Source organism: Talpa europaea, assembly GCF_964194135.1.
Source record: "Talpa europaea genome assembly, chromosome: 9".
Lineage (NCBI taxonomy): Eukaryota > Metazoa > Chordata > Mammalia > Eulipotyphla > Talpidae > Talpa > Talpa europaea.
The window spans coordinates 113,887,542-113,913,307 of record NC_140076.1 but is presented as its reverse complement, the minus strand read 5'-3'; the positions used below and the strand labels follow the sequence as shown (position 1 = coordinate 113,913,307).

The 25,766-nt window shown below is 44.0% G+C and overlaps 1 protein-coding gene across 4 annotated transcripts in view; it reads right to left on the bottom strand.

Annotated features, from left to right (window-relative positions):
• PDE4DIP (phosphodiesterase 4D interacting protein) overlaps positions 1–25,766 on the bottom strand; it is a gene marked incomplete at both ends in the record, with an annotated part of 154,230 nt that overhangs the window by 101,776 nt on the left and 26,688 nt on the right. For 3 of the 4 annotated variants that reach the window (XM_084241826.1, XM_084241827.1, XM_084241828.1), the window contains 2 exons: positions 17,168–17,319; positions 22,214–22,256. In XM_084241826.1, the coding sequence (XP_084097952.1) occupies positions 17,168–17,319; positions 22,214–22,241 (180 nt within the window). Of the gene's footprint in view, positions 1–17,167; positions 17,320–22,213; positions 22,270–25,766 lie in introns of those variants that run through there. The other variant, XM_084241829.1, reaches the window with a different exon arrangement.

The window sequence follows — 25,766 nt, the reverse complement described above, 5'->3', positions numbered from 1 at the left end:
GGAACATGGCGCGGCGCGGCCGCTGCATGGGCAGGCCTGCGGGACGAGGCTACGGCGACATGGCCAGGCGGCTGGCGCGGGCTCCCCAACACTCGGGCCTGGCCTCGCTGCTCTGGGTGCTGGGGCTCAGCACACTTTCCTTTTTTACCCCGGGAGATATTTGTGGAATCCCTGACAGAGGAACATGCTGCGTGAACTCAGACACAAGTGGTGAAACCCGACTCCGGTCAGGACAGGCCGGCGCCCTCCCAGAGCCTCCAGGCCCATCTGCGACCAGCTCGCTGCTTCTGGGGACAGAGAGGACGCAGACCCCCAGCAGCTTCCAGGAAATGAGGGCGTGGAGTGATTCAAGGTGTTCTTTGTGGTTGCAAAAAAGAGAAGGGGTGGGGGCCTGAGTGGAAATCTCAGTTCCTGCTCTGCGCCAGAAGACCCGGTGGAGAGTGGCCAGAAGGGAGAGATCCAGGTCACCATAGAGAAGAGTCCAGGGACACAAAACAGTGAGCACATGTCAAGTGTCTGCTTTCTGCCAGGTGCAAAACTTACAAAACTGCAAACCAGAGAGGGTTTTCACTCCCTCAGATCACCCAGCTCGCACCTCTAAGGACAGCCAGTCCCTCCCATTTCCGCCCCAGGTCTTTTCAATCCCTGAGGCACTTCAATAAGCAGCCTTTATTACCAAGAGCCTCCCCCGACTCTCCCCACCCCCAAACCCCCCATAAACCAGAGCCAGAGAAAGAGAAAAATCTACTTCAGAGGGGTCTTTGCAAACTCTTTACCGTGGAGGTAAACAGACGAGGAAAAGAGGGAGTTGGGGGTGCGCGTCAGTCTGGAGCCCTGAGATTTTACTCAGTCCCTGGTTCTTAACTCCTGCACCTGCCAAGGGGAGCCAGGCGCTCAGCGCCAGATCCTTCTGGTAAAGCAATTTAAGATCCTGAGTGACAGCTGCAACATTAGCAGGAAGTGTTATTTATACCACATCACCAGGGCCACTGGAGGTGACTGGGAGACAGGCTCCCCCAACCCTGCACAGCGACCAAATACAGGTTCTTAGTGGCAGTAATACTGGGATGAAGAAAAATAAATATTAATATTCAAAGTAAGGGGAACTAAAATGTTTATACTTAATTCACGTGTGCACCTTCCAACCTACCTGCACTTTTTTTCTTGCAATTCCTTCTTAATTCTTTTTTTAAAAAAGATTTATTTATTTATACATACAAGAACTGGGGTACAGGCCAGAGGTGTGGGGGTGAGAGGACTCATCAAAGACAGAGTGGGGAACAGAACAGGTGGATCTACTGAAATACACTGCTGAGGGGAGCAGCGGGCGAGTCAGGAGAGGTCTGCTGAGCCATGTGGGTTGATCCCTGGCCAGGTGTCTCCCAGTCACCTCATTTAAATGTTGCAGTGGCTGTGGACAGCTTCATAGTGCTGTGCCTTAACCCCTTGCGCCATGAGGGAGGCCCCCCTTCTTAATGCTTGATAATCAACATCTCCTGATTCCCCACCATGTGATACATTGAGCATGAGGAATGAGATGAACACAGTTCCAAGCCTTAAAGAGCGAGGTGGTCATAAGGACGATATAGGCATTGATAGACGGTTTCACACAAATCCTCCAAGTCTGTGTTGTCCAAACTGTTCACACTTTGCACTGCAATGCAGCAGGGTACACACAGCTCAAGTCAAAGTCCCACAAGCTACTGTCACCATCCCTGCGTGCCATGCTTTGTGATGCTTTCTGGTCTACATTTCTTTCTGGGATTGACTCACTGAACTGATTTCCTGACCCACTAAGTTTCATCCTGCAGCTTGAAAAATACTGAATTTACGGGAAATCAGAAGAAAAAGTGATTCTTGCACAGATGATGAGAGAAAGCTTCACTAGGCGTTGTACTCGCACTTTAATTTGAAAAACGGAAAAAGTATGAATAAATGAATCAAGTGGACTGGGGAGCATGATTAGAACGAAGCATTCTTTCAAACAGAATCGGGTTACATGCTCAGTAGGGAACAAACACACTTCCTACCATAGACTGTTGACAACTTGAGACAAAGCATTAGTCCTCATTTAAAAAAAGCAACCTACACACCTATAATTCATTTAGCCATTTTCATTAAATCTGGAATAAGTGAATGTCATTGAAGCTTATTTAGAGACAGTGAGGGAGAGAAAATCTAAATTCAAACTCAAAAGATCCTTTTCTTGTCCCAACTCTGTCATTAAATAGCTCTGTGACCTTGGAAGTGCCCCTCTCGGGAGGCCTAACTGTCCCCATTTATAAAATGAAATGGTTGAAAAGTAGGTGAGTTTTCAGGTCCTTTCCAGGTCTGAGCTCCTGGAGGAAGGATGTGGTTATTACGACCTCCATTTTGCACGAGGGGAACTGGGCTGCCAGATTCTGGATGCGTGTTTCATTATGCTTTTGGATTCTTCTCTCATCATCTAAGATAATTTAACAAAAGTTTAAAGGTACGTAAAATAGAACAGGAACGCAGCATGCCCTCTCATCTAACCTAGAGAGTTCTCTTATTTATTAATGCACATTTCTTCCTCTGCCTTGTCTCCTAGCCCTCAGACCCCTTTTCTATACTCTGACCCCTTTAATGGCCCTTAAAGCAAGTACTTAAATGACTGTTAGTCCTTAGCCTTCTGATTTTTTTCTCACCACTCTTACTCCCTCAGAGATTTTACCCACAATTAGGGCTATCATTTTTGCCTCCCAAACAACCCCCAAATCTCCAACCAAGTCAGCTCATCAAGATCTAGCCCTGTGTATCTAACGCTCTGCTCAATAGTTTGGCTTGAATGTCCTATTCTCAGAACAAGCCTCATGGCAAACGCTTCTACAATGGTCTCATTCATGTCTGCCAGAACTCACTGCAGCCATCTGGCCTCTGCCTTTGCCTTAGAGCTGAAGTAATGTTTTCAAAACTCAAATCTTGTCATGCCATCCCCTTAATTAAAACCCTCAGAGACATCCCATCACTCTTAGCATAAAAGGAAACACCCATTACATTCCCTCAAGACACCCTATCTTTGTTGAAGTCTTAGTTCAAATCCCACCCAGACAAAGCCTTCCCTGCTTCTCCAGCTTGGAAAGAGTTCTTTGGAACTCCTGCAGCAAATGGACATTCAGCAAGTGTTCATAAGCTGGCCGGGATGCTGATTTTCTGCTGTCTTGAAGGGTCACTTAGACCTTTTAGGGCTATTTAAATGTCCTGTTTATATGTCTCCAACTAATGTTTAAGTTGCCAAAGGAAAGGGCTAATGACAGGTATTTCCTTCTATTTTTTTTTTTTAAAGATTTATTTATTTATACAAGCACTGGGTACAGTCAGAAGCACGGGAGGGTAAGAGAATTCACTGGAGCCAGAGCAGGGAACAGAACAGGCAGACTGACGAAATACACAGCTGAGGGGCGCAGCGGGCGCAGAAGGAGAGGTCTGCGCACCATGTGGGACCCTCGCCGGTGGCCGGGGATCGAACCGGCACTGCAGAGGCTGCGGGCAGCTTCGCAGCCCAGCGCGCAACCGCTGTGCCACCAGGGGAGCCCCTGACAGGTCTTTCTGTACCCCTACTCCCACAACCACCGACAAGACCTTTCAGTAACATTCGTCCCTCTACTGTGGTCACAGCCTGATCACCATCCCCTCAGCCAGGCTAGGGTATTCGGAAGGCTGGGCAGGCATATTTTGTTTTTGTAATCTCACTGCATAGTATTTGGGAAGCACTTCCTAAATATTTTTGATGAATAAACAGATAAGCATTCCATAAACTTTTTGTTGATTTGATTTGTCAGATAGGGGCTAGTTTGCTTGTTATTCTTAAACTTTCCAATAATATAGAAAGATTTGTTTTAATAGTTCCAAAGAAATTACATTTGCTAGAATGGTTACTGTAGACAAACAATGTTTCCTCACTTAAATTGCTAAGTCTAGATACTCATATACTTGACCTTTTCTCTGAACTCCGGTCAGTACCTAACGTTCTAATAGAAATTTCCACCTGAATATTGACAACCAATATTTGTAATCCCTAAAATTCAACTCTGTATTGCTCAGAAGATAAACACAGCAGATTCATAAGCAAGGGACAGTGCTTTTTTTTTTAATATGATGTGTCAAAAATCTTTTCTCTCAAATATTTTTTCCAAACATTAATGTCTACCCCCTGCAATTTCCTTAATTTCTTCTTCCCACCACTTCTTGATGTATTAGTCCAGACTGGAAATAAGACTAATAAGGACTCCATCACTGCCAACAATAGTAAGAGGATTACAACACAGCTGTTGTATGTCATGCCCTATTAACAAACCAACTGTCAAGCCAGCCTTAAAAAATCTCAGCTTTACATTTGCTTAATCATATTCAGACCCCCCAGCTAGCTCTTATAATGGAAATACTTGAAAGCATTAATCGCTTACCATTGTCTTTGCTAAAGATAAAGTTCCATTTCGTTGAAAATGATTAATCACCTTAGTTGATAGATCCTTCTCATATATAATAAAATTTCTGCAACTTAAACTCTACTATCTGTGATAACTGATATCTTTATATTTTGTGAAGTAAACGGTATTCTTACATTTATAAACAGAAGCAGAATACTGCTTTTAAGTTATATTTCTTAATAGTTTGACACTATCATTCATTTACAAGTACCCATAAACATTATGATTATCATGCACACTTATCTAAGAAGGATAGCAGGTTCAAATCCCAGTTCTGCTTTTGCTTAATTGTGTAACTTTGGGAAGACTATTTTCTAGTAATTAACTGTAGCAAAGGAGTGAGGAGACTTGGGTCCAGAAGGTTACTAAGTGCTGGAACTGAATCTATTTTGCTGACTTTTGGTTTTGAAACTGAGCAAGTAGAGTGAAAATATTAAAATGTATTTGATTTTAATATTTATTTATTCAGCAAGTGTTCATAAGCTGACCGGGATACTGATTTTCTGCTGTCTTGAAGGGTCACTTACACCTTATTATTTTTAAATTTTATATATTTTTTACATCATTTTTCATTTTTGCACAATGTGTGCATTTTCATCTTGGTTATAGTCCCCATACAATTCCCATCCCCCCTTGTTTTGAGCCTACTCCCTCCTCCCCCATTGTAGTGTGTCTCTGGTTTATAATTGCTTGTTGATTTTGATTTTTACTTTATTATAATTAGTCTTTTTCCTGGTCCCTTATTTAGGTTTTCTAAATTCCTGCTATGGGTGAGACCATCTGGTATTTTTCTTTTTTTTTCTCGCTTATTTCGCTGAGCATGATCCCTTCCAGCTCCATCCATGTTGCTGTAAATTGCATAAGTTTATCTTTTTTGATTGCTGAGTAATATTCCATGGTGTATATGTACCACATCTTCTTGATCCAGTCATTTATTTTTGGGCATTTGGGTTGTTTCCAAAGCTTAGCTATTGTAAATTGTGCTGCTATAAACATAGGGTGCAGGTGCCCTTTGGAATTAATGTTTCTGTGTCCTTTGGGTAAATACCTAGGAGTGGAATTGCTGAATCATATGGAAGCTCCATCTTTAGCAGGTTAAGGAATCTCCACACAGCTTTCCATAATGGTTGAACCAGTTTGCACTCCCACCAACAGTGCAGGAGAGTTCCTTTTTCTCCACATCCTCGCCAACATTTGTTGTTGTTAGTTTTTGGTTCAAATTTATGGATACATGAACAAGTGTTTTACTATTCTTTATACATTTCTGTTGTTGGTGAAACTGCTCATAATTAAAAAAAACTCTTGAAGGGAATGAAACTAGGAATTGCAGGAGGCAGCCATCAATTTGATAGAAGGATAAATTCTCTGCAAAGTCAGATGTAATGAACTTACTACCACACTCCATCCACACATCCGTACATCAGACATTTATTGAGCACTTACATTTTCAGCAATACTACACTCCCTATCATAAAAGGAACTCAACTGGAACTAAGGAACCACTTGTCAAGAGATATTGTGAAAAGCCTCCCTACATCAGTTAGAGGTTAGTTCTAGAGAACATTTAAGATCCTTAGTCACCGTGACAGTGTATTTTTGAAAAATATTCTCGTCCATAGAAACAATACTACCAACGCTTGTACTAATGAGAAAACCATCACTTTTTGAAAAATCTCAGAACACATTGCCACTCTCTTACAGTGGAGTCCCAAGGTACTTAGAGTCTCCCTGTTCAGTATGAGAGCTCAGTGGAGGAAGAAAGCTACCACCTGAGTTCAATCCCCGGCCAGAGAGCTACCCACATGGCACAGCAGACCTCTCCTGTCTCCCTGCTGCTCCCTTCAGCAGTGTATTTCAATCAATCTGCCTGTTCTGCTCCCCACTCTGTCTGGTGAATCCTCTTACTCCCCGCACCTGTGGCCTACACCCCACTTCTTCTAATAAAAATAAATTAAAAAAAAAGAGAGAGAGAATGAAGACACAAGTGAGCTAAAAGACATCACATTTTCAAGATAAAATCAGCAAGGATGATAGGAGGGGCACGAGGATGACCTCCAATGACTATTTAACCTATAACTTTAAATGTTACAGGTTTAAACTTTAACTTGCTGTCATATTATTATCATAACTTGCTGTCATATTTTAAAAACAGCCCTCTGGGAAGACCACGCAAATGGTTAGAGAGCGTTTCCTACTCTTCAGCATCCAGTGGGATCCTGAGAACGTGGGGTTCCCTGTGATGGACAGGGACTTCCACTTCTACCTCAGGTCCCTGCATCTTTTCAAAAAGCATTCTTCACTGTAAATAATCTTCCTGGTGAGCCTGGAGGGTCTGACCACCTGAATTTACATAAAATTTACTTTCCTCCATTTTCAAGTCGAACAAACCAAACTTGGTCTTCAACAGGTTAAATAATAGAGTTACTATGTGACCAGCAACTTCACTCCTAGTTATACTCCCAAGAAAATTGAGAACATATGCCCACACAGAGGAGATTGCATATGCATGCTGATAGAACACTATTCCTAAGAGTCAGAGTAGAAACACCCCAAAGCTGTAGCAGCTGAAGAATGGCTGTACCATGCAATGATGTGTGTCCATGCAGTGAAGGGCCTCTCAGCTATGAAGAACAATGAAAAGCTGACATGTGCTACAACTTAGATGAACCTCGAAAATACACTAATGTGAAGGACACAAAAAATCACAAATGATATGATTCCTCCTGCATTAAATTTCCAGAATAGGCAAATCCATTGAGAAAGAAAGCAGGTAAGTGGCTGTTAGATGCTGGGTAGGTGGGAAAGGAATGAGAAGTGGCTGCTTATGGGTATTTGGTTTTGGGAGGGTGATAATTGCCATTAATTTAGGGGGAAGGTGATAGATTACCACCATGAGGACTAGGTAGTGGTAACTGTTGCATATAATAAAATCACGGCATTGTATACTTTAAAAGGGTGAAATTTAGAGCATGCAAATTATAATTAAGCTGTTACTTAAAAAAGAAGAAAAAAGAAACCTAAGTTAGAAGAAGTAACTTTCCCAATCTTTGCTGTTTATAAAAGACTTTTTGTAATATTCATTTCAACAAAGTTCAATATAATTCAATTAAAAGCAAGTGGTCTAGACTCGATCATTTTTAAACCTCCTGCCTATTAATCCTATGTAGATGATGGGACCCTAACAGTGAAGCCTGTCTAACTTAGGGGCTCTAAGTGAGCTCAGGTCTCATTTCATGTCACATTCACATGTGCAGGTCACGTTTCAAAAACGTGGAAAGCTCAGGGATTACTATGTTTCATTAAGCTACAGTTTTGTTACAATCCTCAGATACAACAGAAAGAAACTGTGATTTGCATATAATGATCTATTTTTGTAAACAGAAGAATGTGCTCATTATGCTATCTTGAAGAATATGCTCAGCTTTTGCACATTTTTTTAAAAAGATTTATTTATTTATTTATGCATACAAGAACTAGGGTGTAGGCCAGAGGTGAGGGGGGTTGGGAGGTGAGAGGGTTCACCAGAGAGAGAGTGGGGAGCAGAACAGGTGGATCTACCTAATGCACTGCTGAGGAGAGCAGCGGGGAGGCAGGAGAGGTCTGCTGTGCCATGTGGGTCAGTTCCCTGGCCGGGGATCAAACTTGTGCTGCAGAGGCTGTGGACAGCTCCATAGCGCTGAGACTTAGCCCCTTACGCCATTTAACAAGGAGACCCTGGAAGTCCATCAGCTGACCTTGCCACTCCTCAGCCTTTCACCTCTCACAGGGTCTGTGCCCAGCGGCCCACACATCTGTGCAGAGAGCAGGCTGCAAATCCTACAAAGGCCATTTTCTCCCGGGTTGCACAATCAACAAAACTTCCTCCTGAAACTCTTGTTTCTGAAGTTTCAGACTATTTTAAATGCTAAAACATTAATAATATCTTTCCATTTTCTCTGCCGGAACGCAGAAACATTTTGACATCCAAGCTCAAGGCAGCCTTGTCTTGAAATACTAGTCCAAGGACAAGAGAGCTAACACCAGAGCTGCTACCGCAGGTCGGCAACCACACCCGACCCTCAGCTGTGTCACGGTGTGGTCAAAGGACAGGGGTTCAGATGATGTTCCTGTTGCCTTCCCCACCATAGATAGACACCCACACCCCCCTCGATCCTGGAATAACAAAGTGTCGTCGTCATTACCACATTAGGGCGCTGGGAACTATATAAAACCAGACCAAAACAAAACAACAACTTCCCTAGTCACCAAAAATAAAGGGCCCGGTCAGAAATAGTGCAGCCAGAGACAGTTCGATGAACTCCACGGGAGGCAGGGGAGTTGGGCCCCCAGGACCCAAACTGGATTCTCCATCGGTTTGCCACACCCACCCCAGAGGGACTGGGTCTTTGTCTACAACTGCTGCAAGCCTGGAAGGTTATTTGCTGAGCTTCTAGTTTTCAGGGGGACACATCAACTTCAGTCCTAACCTATTTTTCTAGATTTTCCATGACCTTTCCCCATCTTCCTCTAGGAAAGAAGGCAATTTCAAAGGCACAATGAGGACTCTCTAGGGCTAAGAGCTATCCATGGCTGCAGTAATAGGGTGAGGGCCAGGAGCTGGGAGGAGGGAGAGGAGGCAGAGCCAGCTGGAACCTCAGAGGACACTCTCATGCCCGAGTCATGACAAATAGTCCCCTATTTCTGAGCTCACGTCCCCTCTGTGGCCTCCAGGACTTTTCATGGGTCAGAGTGTTAGCTTAAAATGTCATTCCTTTTCTTTCCCCCTTAGCGCTAACTTAATGATCTCCAACTTGCCTTTTTTTTTCCCCCCATAGAGCCCTCATTCAGATTAATACCACTTTTTCCCACTTAACTTGTTATAAACATTCTCCCATGACAGTATTTATCTCAACATCATCTTAAATAATGTAATTGTAAATAACGAGGAGATTGGAGGAATAGAGCGCAAATTATTTAACTAATTCTATTTTGTTGAATAGTTGGGATATTTGTCATTTTTCACTTTGATTTAGATATGCCTGTTAAAGGAGGCCTCGCTGACCCTGGAGCGGGATGCGGACCCCTGCTGAGAGCTTCCTCAGCTGTCATGGACTCACACTCCTTACAAGGACTATCTGTTTGTCTCATCAGCTACACTGAGAGTGCCTTAAGGACAGGAAAATGCCTTATTTTCCTCCCCCAAATTACAATCACTCCACTGCTGTTTGGGGTTTGCTGCTATTGTGTACTGGTTACAGTGCTGCTACAGCTGCCTGCTCAGTGGGTCGCGGCACATGCTGGTTGTTGAAGGGAGATCGCTTGGTGTGATCCTTTCATGCAAACACAATAAAAAGGAAAAGACACGGCTGCTCGTGCTGGGCACTGTGCTGATCACCATGGCAAGCCGCGAGCAAAACCCAGGCCTTCCACGATGGAGCGCAGATTCCAACCAAAAAGACAGACTTAGGGGATCAGAGGACCTGGGAGTTCACAGCAGGGCGCCGACCCGGCCTGGGATGGGAGTGGGGGGGGGGGTGGCAGGTCCTAACGGGTGCCTCCTCCTCACCGGTCTCCATCCCATCAGTCGTGTGGCCTCCCACTTCTACTGCTGAGGGATCTGTCTTTCGTGTTCATTTTTCTCACTCCTGTACTGTCGGTCTTCGCCTGGAACACACCAGCAGTCTCCTCGCTGCTCTTTCTGCCGTAGACTCCAGCCCTCCAGTCTAATCCAAACAAAAGCCTAAGAAAGGGATGTTTCGAAAGGAAAAACTCTCAAGTCAGCCCTCTGTTAAAAGCCCAGTGGCGTCCCACTGAGCTCTGACAGAGCTCAAAAAGTGTCTACAGAACCTGCAAGAGCCTGTGTGCTGACTTCACTCTTTTTCTCCAGTCTTTTTTTTTTCTTTATTATTATTATTTTTTTAATTTTATATATATTTTTACATCATTTTTCATTTTTGCACAATGTATGCATTTTCATCTTGGTTATAAGTCCCCATACAATTCCCATCCCCCCTTGTTTTGATCCTACTCCCTCTACCCCCCCCCCATAGTGTATCTCCAGCTTATAGTTGCTTGTTGATTTTGATTTTTACTTAATTATAATTAGTCTTTTTCCTGGTCCCTTATTTAGGTTTTCTAAATTCCTGCCATGAGTGAGACCATCCGGTATTTTTCTCCAGACTTAACTCTTCACAGTCCAGGTAGCCCTGGCCTAAGGCCGACCCTGCCCGAGACAGGCTACCTCACTGCAGTGCACTCATTTTTCTCTCCTCTGAATCTTGCTTCATGCTGTTCCCCTGCAAGGAACAGTCTTCATTTCCCACTCCCAACCTACATTAATAGTTATTTCTTTTTCCTCCTCAGGTTCCACATGAGACGTAGTTAGGAAACAATCCTTGATTCTTGCAATCAGGGGCCCCCTCTAAATACTGTGCAGCACCCTTTATTTCTGTCATGATTACCTTCTGCTGCAATCAGGTAATCTGTAAAACTATGAGGGCAGGAGCCATATCTGCCTATTCTTTCTTGTATTTGCAGCATTTAAGACATTGTTGCACACGGTAAGAGTTCCAGAAATGCATTAAGTGGTTAGATAAATAAAATGAACACACACTATTAAAGAAAGATTCAGGTAATATATAAAGTTACAAAGAGGACAAAACATCATGACTAATTCCATCACCCAGATATATGTATATCTATCCCTCCAGATCTCCCTCGAAAATGAGATCTTATGCAGTCAAATTGTTGATTTGTTGCTTAATCTTCAGTTTGTAATTATGGACATCCTTCCAAGCCATTACATCACTCTAAGATATTCTGCTGGATGCATGGATCAAGTTGAAATAATCAATGCTCATCTTGATAGATTATTTCTAATAGTTTATTGGTATAAAATCTGAAACAAACATCCATTCTTGAAAACACATCTTCTCCTGTGTTCGCATTTGATCACTCTGCATCTCACAGCTGCACAGGGCCCAGCACATAAGATTCTCCCATATGTGAGTGCATGAGTGGAGTGAATGAACAATTAAGGGGATTGGGGAGGATCCATAAAGATATAAAACTGCGTCTACGAGTTCAGACTCAGAATCATACTGTTCAAATCCCAACTCTGGTACTTTCTAAAAATCACTAATCTTTTCCTAGCTTCAGTGGCTCACCCTATACGAACAAAGACAATAGTTGTACCAACCTCGAAAGACTTAAAATAATTGAGGAAGACAATACAAGCCAAGTCCATTCACAGAGCCCTGAGTACGCAATAAATATGGATTGCTCTCAGTGGTTTTGTTATTTTTAAAACGCATTTTCAGAATGGAAATTATTATTGGAATGAATATCCTTCAAGGTCTACAGGGAGAACTCTGTCTAGAGAAGAGGAGAAACCAGTTCTGATAAAGAAACAGAAAGGAGATAATTAAAAAATTAGAATGATTGTCATTCCAGTGCTATTTCCTCTTTGGAAGTGATTGTTCTTTTTTTTTAAGATTTATTTATTTATGCATATAAGAGCTGGCGTGCAGGCCAGTGTTGTGGGTGAGAGGATTCACCAGAGACTGAGTGGAGAACAACAGGCAGATCCACTGAAACACACTGCTGAGGGGAGCAGCCGGGAGACAGGAGAGGTCTGCTGCGCCATGTGGGTAGCTCCCTGGCCGGATGGGGATCAAACTCTTGCCATCGTGGCTGGTGAAAGCTTGATAGCACTGTGTCTTTAACCCCTGCGCCACCAGGGAGGCCCCAGTGATTGTTCTATTCTGTTGGTTGCTATACCTTTCTGAATTTTCAGGGTTGTTAAATATTTGTAATTTCATTCTTTTTGATAAAGCTACTTGATTAATTATATAATCAAATGTGAGCTATTATTTATAACTTTGTAAAGTTTATATATACATGTATGTGTGTGCCTATATGTTATATATACTTACAAATTTTAAAAATGCTTATCATATGTAGGTTGTTTTTTTTTTTTTTAAAGATTTATTTATTTATATAGGCATTGGGTATAGTCAGAGGCACAGGAGGGTGAGAGAATTCACCAGAGCCAGAGCGGGGAGCAGAACAGGCAGAGTGATGAAATACACTGCTGAGGGGAGCAGCGGGTGGCAGGAAGGGTCTGCGCACCACGTGGGACTCCGGCCTGGTGGCCGGGGATCGAACCAGCGCTGCAGAGGCTGTGGGCAGCCTCACAACCCAGCGCTCAACCGCTGCACCACCGGGGAGCCCCCATATTTAGGTTTTAAAGATATACATTTGGTAATTAATCTTGTGCTATCTCTTCCACTATTGCCTTCAATGCTATTTAAATTGAATTTTGTATAATTTGAATTTCTTATGCCCCAATCAGATTGTATGTGCTTCAGAATGGTACCATCTGCAGCACTCCTAATCAGTCCTTTTACTTACTCAAGTCTTAAGAAAAAAATGATACATTTTTTTTGTTGTTAGTAATGTTGCTAATCTCCTTAGCAATGTTGCTTAGGAAAAAATGTTGCAGCTAAAGTTCTGTGGGATGACTGTGTGGAATCCCTCTGAAAAATCCTGTTTAAAAAGAAGAAAATTGTTTGCTTTTACTTGCTGAAAATTTAGGATTCTCCCGTCTTCTCATACAGTAGCTATTTGAATGCCTCATTTATAACTTTTCGTTTTCCCGTGAAAACAAAACCAGCAGGCTTGCGCAGTGTGGCCTGGGGCGCTTAAATGCCTTTTTTTAGTGAAAAATCCCTTCTCTGGTAGCCCTTATCTTGCAAGGCTGGAATTACACAGAAACACTCACCAAGCACAGAAACCTCTGGCCCTAAAGGCCACCCTCACATGACCCAGATTCACTCAACTCAGACAAGAAACCAGGACTGTGCTGGTGACACCCCTTGTGGGATGCTCAGGGGTCCTCAGCACAGAATTGCCCACTGAGGGCTCCCACACGCAGACACACAGACTTCATGACCCAAGTGGAAAATCTGCCAAGACGGGCGGGACCTCAAACAGGCTGACTCACTGTGGCTGGATCCAGGCTGCAGAGAGCTGGTTTCAGGCTATAATTAGGCAAACACTCCAACTGGTCCTGCTGACCGACTCACGGCAAAGATGACAATCTTACAAAATGTGTGAAGAGGAGAGGGCCGTGGAGGCTTCTCCAAAGTCACGGTGTGGTGCGGGCTCCTGGCCCTCTGCGGCTGTGCCCCAACAGCTGTCGTTTTGAGTCTATGCATAAAATCAAACCACCCACGTCCCTCCACAAGCAGGCTCTCCTCTGGCCGGGCCTCTCATTTACCTGAGTCTTGGAATCACTGGCGTCCTTCTGGCTTAGCCCTTTATACTTGTATAACCTTAGGCAAGTTATCTGAGTCTGGGGTCTCTTTGCTGGTCTAATGGAGTAAGAGTACTATTTCTCTCATTTGACAGAAAAAGGACTGAAATAAAACATGTGGTTTCCTTAAAAGTGCTTAGTGCATAATAACCACTCAATGATACCATTATTATTAGTTATTATGACCTTCTAAATGAGTTTTGCCAAATACTTCAAATGGTTTCTGCTTCTTTTAATTTTAAATTTATATTTTTTCATCCTGATTTAGAGAGAACAGTCCTCTTTTATTTTTTTTAAGATTTATTTCTTTATTATTATTTATACAAGCACTAGGTACAGTCAGCAGCGCGGGAGGGTGAGAGAATTCACCAGAGCCAGAGCGGGGAGCAGAGCAGGCAGAAGGACCGAAGGACACTGCTGAGGGGAGCAGCGGGCGGCAGGAGAGGTCTGCGCGCCATGGGGGACCCTCCTCCGGTGGCCGGGGAGCAACCGGGGATCGAACCGGTGCCGCAGAGGCTGCGGGCAGCTTTGCAACCCAGCGCTCAACCACTGCGCCACTGGGGAGGCCCGAGAACTGTCCTCTTTTAAATTCACCATTAAAAATAAGTACATTTTTCTTAATTTCCCAGTTTCCTATTCTAAATCAATTAGTGTGCCAATAGGCTTCTTAAAACTCTTCAGTTTACTGTGAATACCTTCAGAGACTACTGAGTACAGGTGGGACAAATTATAAATCTCCTCTTCACACATTTCTTCAATACTTTTCAACAAGTTTAGTTTAGTTGATAAACAGTTGCTGAGTGCTTACTGTGTGCCTGCGTTATGCTAGATTCCAGAGGCTGGAAAAGGATGAGCAGGAGGTATTGTCTGACCTTAGAGAATTTTGAGTCTGGGCATATGTTTTATGAATGGAGAGTCAAGAAGGCATATTTAAAAAAAAAAAAAAAAAGAGCCCCTGAGCTAAAGCTTGAAGCACAAAAACCCTTTAACCAGGGAAAGAATAGCAGAGGAAAAGAATTCCAGACAGTGTAAAGTTGGAAGCACGAATAAGCTTGAAATTCCACGCAGTTCAGAATTAAGAGGGGAAGCCCATGATGGAGAATAATAGTAGGAGACAAAAGCAGATATTAGTACGTAAGAATTGAGAAGCCCCTTCTCCGGCACAGACCCTTTAGTGTGCCCCCTTCCACTCTCCAAGCACAACTTCCCAACCTTTACCCCAAAGCTGCTGATTAAATGTTTTACAACCCAAGGTAAATTTGTTAATTAGTATTTTACATTTTTTAGGGTAGAACATTAGAATACGCCCCTATTCCTCCATTATCTTTTCTAACCAATTTTTTCTCTGATTTGCAAATCCTCTCATGGAGATTGCTTTTTTTATAATTACACACACGCGCCCGCACACACACACACTTATAATTACACACACACACACACACACATTACAACGCTGTTCCTTTTTCTACAGTGTCTGATTTCTCCTCTCAGGTGTAGTCCCCATAAAATTCCCACCACCAAGTCACCTGTGAAGCATCACCATAGTCTCTTGTGCTCTTTCCACCCCTGTTTTAATCCCTCTTTATGGAGATTCTTCATATGCTAGCTGCTCTCATTCAGAGTCTTCAGGATGGATGGATGGGCGGATGAATGGATAGATCAGTGAGTGATGGATGAGGGATGGATGGCTAGATGGATGGATGGGATGGATGGGTGGATGGATGAGTGGATGAGTAGATGAGTGAGTGGGTGGGTGGATGGATTGATGGGTGGATGAGTGGATGAATGGATGAGTGGATGAATGAGTGGGTGGGTGGATGGATGGATGGATGGATGGATGGATGGATGGATAAGTGGTTGGGTGGGTGGGTGGGTGGGTGGATGGATGGATGGATGGATGGATGGATGGATGGACAAACAGGCTAGTGAGCATGACACAGCTTTGTTATTGGCAATGACTTTGATGACAAACTCATAAATTACTTATTTGTTTGACACATGAGGGTGGGTGATTTAAGGTATATCTAATTGACTTGTTCTCTGTCCTAATTTGGTTTCTGCAGGTGGTTCCCAATAGTGAAAAGCAAGAACTAGTCAGCAATATTAGATCTGAATGCTGAGAGCAAAGGACTTAGTTTCACATATGAAAGTCTGCTGACCCCTGCTCACTGCCCAACCCAGCCCATTATTTTCCCTCTCCCGCAGCATCTGGCTATTCATTTCCCTCTCCCATAGCATCTGGCTATCAGTGGAGGGCACCCCTCACTTCTACTATCTAAACTGCCTCTCAAGTAAAAGAACATGCAGGCAACTCTGCTCACTCTGCTGATTGTGGCAGATGCAATGGTGAAAGAAGAAAAAGGGGTTGGGGTGTTAGCATCCCCACTGCCAACACCAACACCATACAACTGTTCAGGGCTGTTGTTCTGATGTTAAAAAAAAGTAGTTATCCATGATAACTCTAAGAAAGGGAAAAAAAAAAAACAGAACAGCTAAGTGTAGCAGTTTAATTCTCAGGAATGTATTACATGGAGCAGATCCTTTCTCCACAGGAATATCTAGTAGGATGTACACTGGGTCTTAGTGAAACATTTCTACTTACAAGTCATGGGTACGCAGGGCAAAGCCATGCCAACACTGCTTAATTAACCCTTTTTAATGGAATTTTATCCTTTTTTGTCAAAATCTATCAACTCAAGAACAAAAGAAACCCACATCCCTCCGAGCTTTATTTACACAGTATTCAAGTGTGGCCTCACCCCTGGAGAACCCCCAGGGGGCACCAAAGAGCTGTTTCTTTTTTTAGCACACCTGCCCTAAGACATCCTGGGCTCACTTTCCAGGTCACAAAAATCCCAGAGGATGGGTTCTAATACTCAGACTTCCTGGGATCAATCCAGGGAACTGAAGACCTGAATCACACCATCAGTAATTTGACTCTGGGCCAGATCTAAGGGTAAACATTCAAAACAGAACCCTTGAGTTCAATCAGGAGTTTTGAGCAACAATGCCAGGTTCTTGTTGAGAAGGAAGTGGTTGTGACTTAGTCACATCCCACCTGAGACATTATCCAGACATCCAGAGTGCCCAAGAGAATATGATGCCTGTCGAGTGGACTAGGTACCCTGGCCTTACCACGGTCCAGTCACTGACTCCCAGGGTGCCATTTAAACTTCTTGAATTTATCTGAGTTGTAAACCAGGGGTACAAATGCTGAAACAGGATGCAGGCAATGGCCCAGGAGCCTCAGAGGTCGGCACTCAGCCAACAGCACAAATGCTTATCGGGACGCTTTCTTGAAAGAGACACCAATATAAGAAAGCCCTTAATCTAGACTAAGTCAAGCATCATATTTTCAGAAGTCAGTAACCCACAGCACTGCTTCTGAGTGAGATAACGATTTCCCACCCACGAGACTTACCTTTTCAAAGTCTCGAAGAGCCTGGGTCTGCACCTGAGGGGGGTTTTCAAATGCCCTCATGGAGCATGAATGCCCAAAAGGAAGCTTCTCCCCACTTCTCCAGGTCTGTGATGGTGCTGGGGGGCCTCGGTCTTTGGTGTCACTAAGGAAAGCTGGCAATAAAACAGGACAGTCAAGAATTTTATATGGGCCTCCCCGGTGGCGCAGTGGTTGAGCGCTGGGTTGCGAAGCTGCCCGCGGCCTCGGAGGTGCCGGTTCGGTCCCCAGCTGCTCCCCGGCCACCGGAGGAGGGTCCCACATGGCGCACAGACCTCTCCTGCCGCCCGCTGCTCCCCTCAGCAGTGTACTTCGGTCCTTCTGCCTGCTCTGCTCCCCGCTCTGGCTCTGGTGAATTCTCTCACCCTCCCGCGCTTCTGACTGTACCCAGTGCATGTATAAACAAAAACAAACAAATAAATAAATAAAACATGCCTCTATTAAAAAAAAAAAAAAGAATTTTATATAACCGTGGCATGAAGATCATCCTAACTTATACATTCCAGCAGAATTTGGCTTCTATAAAATGCAGAGCAATTCCAGGCCACACAGAAATAGTTCACAGAAAGTGGCCTGTGATGGATCATCTTCTAGTTTATGTCCATGCGCCTTTGTAACGTGAAGTTCCCATCCAGTAGAGTCTGTCGCTCCAACCCTTCAGTCTAAGTTGGTCCAGTGACTTACTCTGACCAAGGAGCATATGAAGAAAATTTTCCAATGAGTTCTAGAGATCAGGCCCGTTCAAACCCTTCATAGAACATCAGAACAACAGCCCATGAAGAAGCCTAGTCTACCCTCTCGGAGGAAGAAAGACCAAAAACGTGGTCTTGGGCCCTTGGCCCAGCCAGGCTGTTAAAGAATGCAGCTACTGAATGACCCCAAGTGAGGTCAGCAGAAGAAATACCTCATTTGCCAATGCTCAGGATTATGAAAAAGAATAGATCATTGTTGCTTTAATCCACAGCTGGGCAAACTGCTTCTTATGGGGCCAGAGTGTGAGTGTTTTAAGCTCGTGGCCCACAGCCTGTCACAACTCAGTTCTGCTCTTGTGCTCAAAGCAGACTCGGACCATGTAAATGAAGGCACATGGCTGTGCTGTCACAAACTGGCCACTGGCCAGTTTTAAGCCACCAAGTTTTAGGGTGGTTTTTCACATAACAAAAGGTAAGTGAAATAGCCTTTTTATTAAAAAAAAATCACATTACTAGCTAAGAAGCATTTCTACCAATCTCTCTGCAGAGAATCTTTCAGATTATCATTGAGAAATAATAACAGTCATACCAACCAACATCTTCAGCAGGCAGTACACAAGTGTTTCACATAAACTGTTTATTTATAAAATTACAACGAGCAATGAAATAGACTGATGTGGTTATTTGATGGCCAAATAAAGGTTCAGAAACTGCTTGCCCAAGATTACATTACCAAAAAGGGACAGAGCCAGTGCCCTCTTCTCTCCACCTGGCCTTCGGAGTGTACGCAACCAGCGTGTTATTTTAGTGGGGAGGAGAATTGTAACAGCGGAAAACAGGCACAGGGGCAGGGATACAGTCATTCCACTAGCCAAAGAAAGTCCTGCCCTGGGAAAGCTAAGCGGCTGCTAACCTGTCCTGCCTTTTGGAAGAAACACTGTGAAAGAATAAGTCAGGGCTTCCTGCAAGCACACCTTGACCTCAGACTCCTTAGACAAGCACACCTTGTTCTCAGACCTCAGACTCAGGTGGGCTTGGAACTACAGACTTAGACAGAAGACAGAAAGACACATCCTTGTGTGTGTGTGTGCTTGTGTGTGTGTATAAGAACTGGGGTGTAGGCCAGAGGCACAGGGGTGGGGGGGGTGAGGATTCACCAGTGACAGAGTGGGGAGCAGAACAGGCAGATTGACTGAAATATACTGTTGAGGGGAGCAGTGGGCGAGGCAGGAGAGGTCTGCCGCGCCATGGGGGTAGCTCCCTGGCCAGCCGGGGATCGAACTCATGCTGCAGTGGTGATAGTGCCGACTTAACCTCTAGCCACCAGGGAGGCCCGAAAAATACATCTTTTAAGGAAACAGTGAGCCTTTATTATTGAACAACTTAAAAAAATCAGAGTGATAACATCTCAACACACTTAAGTCCATCGTATCAGAGCAAGTAAGAGCACAAGGGGCTCCTGGGGGTGGGGGTGGGGGACTCTGTGCCTCATTGAGAAAAAAATGAACTCAACATAGACGGACAGAGGCCCAAAGGGGCCAAGAGGCAAAATGTCATCCCCTGTTATTTCCCCTCTCTTTCCTTTTCTCTTTTTCTTTTCTCTCTCCTTCCTTTCTCCCTTGTATATTCTTGGCAACTTTGTCAAAAATTAACTGACCCTGTCCATATGCACGGGCACCAGAAACCCAGGGGGCTCAATGAAAACAGTCGAGTAAGAGAAATTAAACTGAGAAGCTGCCTCGCGGAAGAAACCATCCACAAAATGAAAGGCAAGCTGTGGGATGGGAGAAAATATTCCTTCCTCTTCTTTCTTTTTCTTTCTGCAAACTTGCCAGATAGAGCACAAAGAAATATCCCTAGATACTTCAATTTCTCAGAATGGCTTTTCAAATGCTCAGAAAAGAGCATTCTTTTGCTAAAGAGAAAGGAAAATTTAAAGACATGGTGAAGGTGAACAAGGTCTGCTACGAAAATGAAGTGAAGACCTACAGCCCCCTGCAAGGAGTGGGTGGGGGGAGTAGAAGAGAGACAAGTTGAAGGTCCCAATGTACCAAAGAAGTTTCTCCTCCTTCAGCCATTTTCTTGTTTTGTTTTGAAAACCACGCCCCCAAATCACAGGTGGCTATGAGGCCTACCTACTGGAGCTATTATGAGGACACTGAGAGAAATGAGAACCAACAAAGGAGCGTTTTAAAAGGCTATTGCTATGTTCTGGGGTAAAGTCTGCTCAAAAGTTGTTGAGGCTGGAAAAAAAAAAAAAGAACAAGAAGAAAAACAAAAAGTCTCAAGAAAATGATGGTGAAGAAAATAATGATGATAAACAGGGTGGTTCTGTTAGGGGGAAAAGGCTGTCCTAAAGCTGATTCCACACAGGCTTTGTGGACTCCACCCCCACCCCAGGCCAAAGCCAAAGACACTGGGAACTCCACATCCCATCACCACCCAAGGGAAGGTGGCTGGGACCTGAGGGTGGGGTGAAGCAGCCAGGTTGGTATAAAGCCAGACATGTGGGCTTTGGAGGGGTCCCCCATTTTGGCTCCCCGTCAGCTCGCAGCGTCTGGCCAGCTCGGAGAGTGACTTTGGGTTTCCAGGTTGGCGGATCGGGTAGGACGCATTAAAGACTTTATTTCCCTATTTTCTCCCTGAGTTGTCCATTTTCCTTATTTCCTTTTCCCTTGTAAATAAACCTTTTATTAACCTTTTGTGTGTGCCTGTAGTGGAGTATTCATAAGTCCCTTGTAAGTGCGGGTGAGGACCCACAGCCAGGCAACCCGTTCAATATCGGGGCTGTCCTATAACAGTTCCAGCACAGTTTTTTTTTCTTATCTAAAAGCACTGAACTCCCCCTTATACTACTGATTCTCAAGAAGATATTGAAACATAAAACCATAGGATTTGTTTTTAAACTGGACGTTGTATACTATCTTTATTTTTATAAAACCAACACACTATGAAGTGTGTCTCTCAAGAGTTCTATCATTAATGGTGTTTTCAACAGCCACTGACTTGTTGGGTAGAACATGAGGGGTTTTAAATGGTGCCAAAATTTACAGCAGTTTTCTCAGTGCACAGCATACATTAGTTATAGATGGAGGTGGTATTTATTTTTTCATCTCGATGTGTTTGATTCAGCTTGTACAAAATAGTTGTTGTTCTGTTAATTGTATACCACTCTGTGATTGCAAGCAAATAACATTGCATCTGCTTGTTGAAATTCTGATTGTTTGAGTAAATGCAAATTTTTTAATTAAAAGAAATTAGCAAGAATGATTTTGTCCTCTTTTATGTTCAATTAAATAAGCTATTAAATGGAAGAAAATCTGATAAAACAGAGCAACAATACACTGTATAGTTAGTGGAATATGATAGAAAGAGCAGAGCCTTCGAGGCTTGGACTTGAAGTCTGACACTTGCTAATTGTGGGAATTTAAGCAAATCTCTTCATTTTTCTGAGATTTGTTGTCTCTATAAAAATGGAAATGACACTTGCCTCACAGAGCTTTTGAATGAGGTGGTGAAATAATAAATGAAAGCACCCAACAGGACATCTTGCCTGCAGCTGGCTTTTTCTCCACTCCCTTCCACTTTGCCCTGGTTAGTCCTTTGACCGTTAGCTCGAGATGGAGGATACTACTACTCAAATGAGTGTGGGAGACCCCTGAAGTTTGTAGATTTAACAAAGACCATTACAAATGCTGATTCTGAGTGACTCCCACAAATTAAAAACTTTTTTCCATGTGCATAAGGATCACCTGTGCTGGCTTGAAAAAGGCAAATCACGTGGTAAGGAAAGCCCTTAACTGGTTAAAAGTTTTAGTGAAAAAGGGCTTTGAAATTCAGGTAGATCTCGATACTGTTGGCACAGTAATGATACGGCATTAAGAATACATTAATAATGATGATAGTGACAATGAGAATAATGATAATAACTACTAAGTATACTTATTCCTTGACATGCTCTGTACTAAGCTTTTCTCACTTCATCTCACTTGTGAGGTTGACACCGTTGTTTTATCCATTTTAATGGCATACTGGAGTGGAGAATGCATTTTAGTGGCAGAATCTATTTTAACTATTTTGCAAGTGTCTTTAATCTTGCAATTACAGGGTCATTAAAAGTACGAAGCGCTCAGGTAAGGTGTCTGCTGTGATTTACTTCACTGTGCTGGGAGGTGCTACAGTAGTGGGAGCAAATTCGGAAATTCAGAAAAAAATCTGACGATGGCAGCCATGATGAATTTACACAGCCTATGATTCAAGGCAATTAGATCATCAGGTAACCAGTAAATTTTCAAGGCAGGGTCCACAGGCACCTTACCTGCTGCATGACTTGTTCTGGGCACCATCTCCCCATCATCCTCTGCAAAGTAGTCTCTGTGGAGAGAATCACAGGATGAATTAATAAGACACCACCCTGCACAGTCCCCCAGTTCCCGGGGCTGTGAAACATGTATCAATATGTTCTGTTTTCATTTATTTCTCTACACTCCAATTATGACTAGTGTTGAGTGACTAATGTTGAGTGCTGCAGATACACAAAAGCAGCCCTCTCCCACTCACCCCAAGGAAGGGTTCTTATCTTCACTAAGCACTTGTAGAGACAGGTAGTCGTTGACCAAACAATTCCACGTGGATTGGGTCACTGCTGTGTTCAACGTTACGAAGGAAGTAGACAGAACTCAACTAGTAGAGATACTCGGAGAAACTGAAAAGGGGACATGGGGACATTTAAACTGAGTTGGGGAGGATGTCAGTCAGGTGGAAACTAGCACATCCTGAGGGCACAGCAGCCTGAGTCAGGAAGGACCTCGGCTGATAGAGGGACAGAGCCAGGCAGTGTCACCAGACCAGGCAGGGCTCAGGGTGGTGTAAAGACACAGCGTTTTATGTGAAATTACTGCAGGATTTTAAATGAGGAAATGAATGGTAAGCACGTGATTTAGATTTTTAGATAGCCATCATTCTGGCTTCTGAGTGAGACTGTGAGCAGGAGACACAGTGGATCGTGAAACGGGGAAAATGTTTAGGAAGAAGAATTGATGAGGAAAACTTGGAAAGCAAAGTACATTTAGTGGAAATGTTAAAAAACAAACAAAACCAGCAGGATTCAATGGCAAGAGGAGTATCTGTCCAACATAGTGAAGACCACTATAGGGAGCAAATGCTGGTGGGGGTATCTCAAAATATACCCAACAATTACCATGATTTGGGGCATGGTAATTAAGCTCCACAAATGTAGCAGTGAACAAAACAGCCAAAATGTTTGCCCTCAAGACCTCCTGAAACTCCTATTACAGAAAAGGGAAACAAGCAAAATGGATCCTAGCAACTGAGGACATGACTCTAAAAATAAATAACACAGGGAATGGGGACAGTGTGGAGGGGCAAGGGAGGGGCTGCAAAGCTACTCTGAGAAGCCAATGGCGGGAGTGGGGAAGGCTCTTAGGAGGGGGCTCGCCCCGTGTTTGCAGAGCAGCAGGCGGCTGGAGTAGCCCGGCCAGGGTGTCTGGGCAGAGTGGGCTTCTGATGAGCAGAAGTGATGTCAGAGCAATAATGGGAGGCCTGGGCAGGGGGCCGATTGCATAAAGGCTTTCAGAACATCAAGAGACATTTGGCCACTGGAGTCTCCTGAGTCATAAAGATGAGCTGAGTGATGAATGTTTTAAGAGGGCTGGCTACTGCTTCGACAATAGGCTGTTTGGGAGGGAAAAGCACAAACAAGAGCTCTACAGAGAGATGCTTTCAATATTTAGCTTATTCCTTAAACCCTGGGCTACGCCTAATTAATTCGTTTCTCCAAAAAGAAATCTGTAGACACAGATTTCAAAGATTTCTCTTTTTAAAAGCCAGAAGACAGTCACAGGAAGGCGGAGGAGAGCCTGACATTTGTTAAGAAACCACTGATGTTCCTTCGTCTCTGCCTCAGGCCTGAGTCTTGGCACAAATCTTCAGTATGTTTGTTCCAGCTGGACATGAAGGTACCAGGTAGGGCATGCTGGAGTCCACACACCACCTGCAATCTTTGGTGTTCCAAAGCAGATGACCAGTTGTGGTTCTCCCAGGCCCTCTGCTTCTTTCTCTTCTCCGATCTCATTAAAACCCACCCCCAAGAGGTGAATAATGAGAGAGATAAACCTTTACTTGTGGATAACCCTCCCTGAGATCAAATAGGGGAAGAATATTGAACCCCCTCCCCCAGCCAGAACAATGTCTTAAATTCCTGTGGGGGAAAAACTGAGCCACTGCTGCTCATGCGCTGGATGGATTCCATTTTGCTCAGCCTGCAGACAAAGGCACCTGCGCATCTGCTGGCGGAAGCCAGGTCGGTTCCAAGTGCGCCAAGTTCAGCCCATTCAGCCCATTTTAATTGGTCTACACGAGATTGACCCACTTCTAACTTGTCTTGAAAAATGAGTGGGTCTAGACTCCTTGGCCTGCTCTCCCATATGGAGATAAAACCTGCCACCTTTCTGGAGAACCATCAAGTGTTCTCCAATGCCATCCCTCTTTGTAGTCCCAGCTCATGCACTCATTTGAAACCCACCTGGTTCCTCACACGTCTCTGAGGCTGCCACCCTGGTGTAGACCAAGTGCAGGCAGAATCGCATTTCTGCTTTAAGACACAGTGCAAAGTAACCCACTGGTTTCAGCACACAAGTGTGATGAGAAACTATAAGTTGGCTTCTAAGCCACCGTTAACTTTGGGCTTCAGTGTCCTTAAATGCATGTATTTCTGTGGCTCCTTACGGTAGGTGTGCAATTCTCTTCCGATCGAGGCTCAACCACAAAAGCCATTTTAATACTTTCCAGGTATCTGGGGGACGTTCTAGACATAATCTCATCCAATCCTCCTTGCACTGAAGATTTCACATTCAGAAGCAGGTTACAACAGGCGGTGCACGCCAGCCCAGGACGCCTCACCCTCCCCGCCCACGCCCCCCAGCGCCAACTGCCTGCCTGGATGAATCGATAACCACCAGGGTAAGAAGGTCACTGTGGATGGTGCCGAGTTAATGGCTGTACTGTGGTCTCTCAGGAGGTTTTTTAAAAATCACTTTAACTCTATTAACAGCTCGAGTTTCCTCTCTGATTACCAGAGTGGCGTTCACTCAGCTACTCTGAAGGTTAAGAAGGAATTGGATGCTCCCCTGGGGAAGGGGTTCATGGGGAAGAAACACGGGGTACATGTTTAGGGGATTGCAACTAGTGACAACTTCTGACAAATCAAAGTGCAGAGAGAACTGGAGTCAGCCAGAGACAGACTCCAAGCCAGTAGCCCGCGCCAACCCCCACCCTCCGCCACACGCAGCAGTAATATGTGGGTAAAATCTTCCATATTACCCAAACTTGGGGGAAAAACTTATATATCTTTGTGCTAGTTTGTGCTAGTTTCTTAAATTCAAGTGTTTCCTGATATTTTTAGACATCAGTCCATGGGAGACTGATGCTCAGCAGGCACACGGTGCACCTGGTAGCCCTGTCCCCATAGACAGACACGTAGTATCTTCCTCTCAAGATCCCTTCACCACCATTCTTCCGCCTGGTGTATAAATGAACAGCCCTCTCTCTCAATGAGCCTGATTCCTTTTTCCCTCTCTCAACAATCTGTCGATACTGATACCAATGCCACTAAAATTATGCTGATGAATAATTTGAAGAACCAAGCATTTTCCAAGTAAATCCCACCCGCAAGCTGTTCACCCACTCAGTTCTCACATGGCATATTACCCATGTTGCCTCGGTTTGCTTAATAAGTAATCACGAAGATACTGGACTCAAACAACACGTCAGATGGCATTCTCTGACATCAGGAGCTTTTCCTACAGTTTTCCAGGGTGATTCGGTTGAGAATAGACAGAAGACAATGGCCC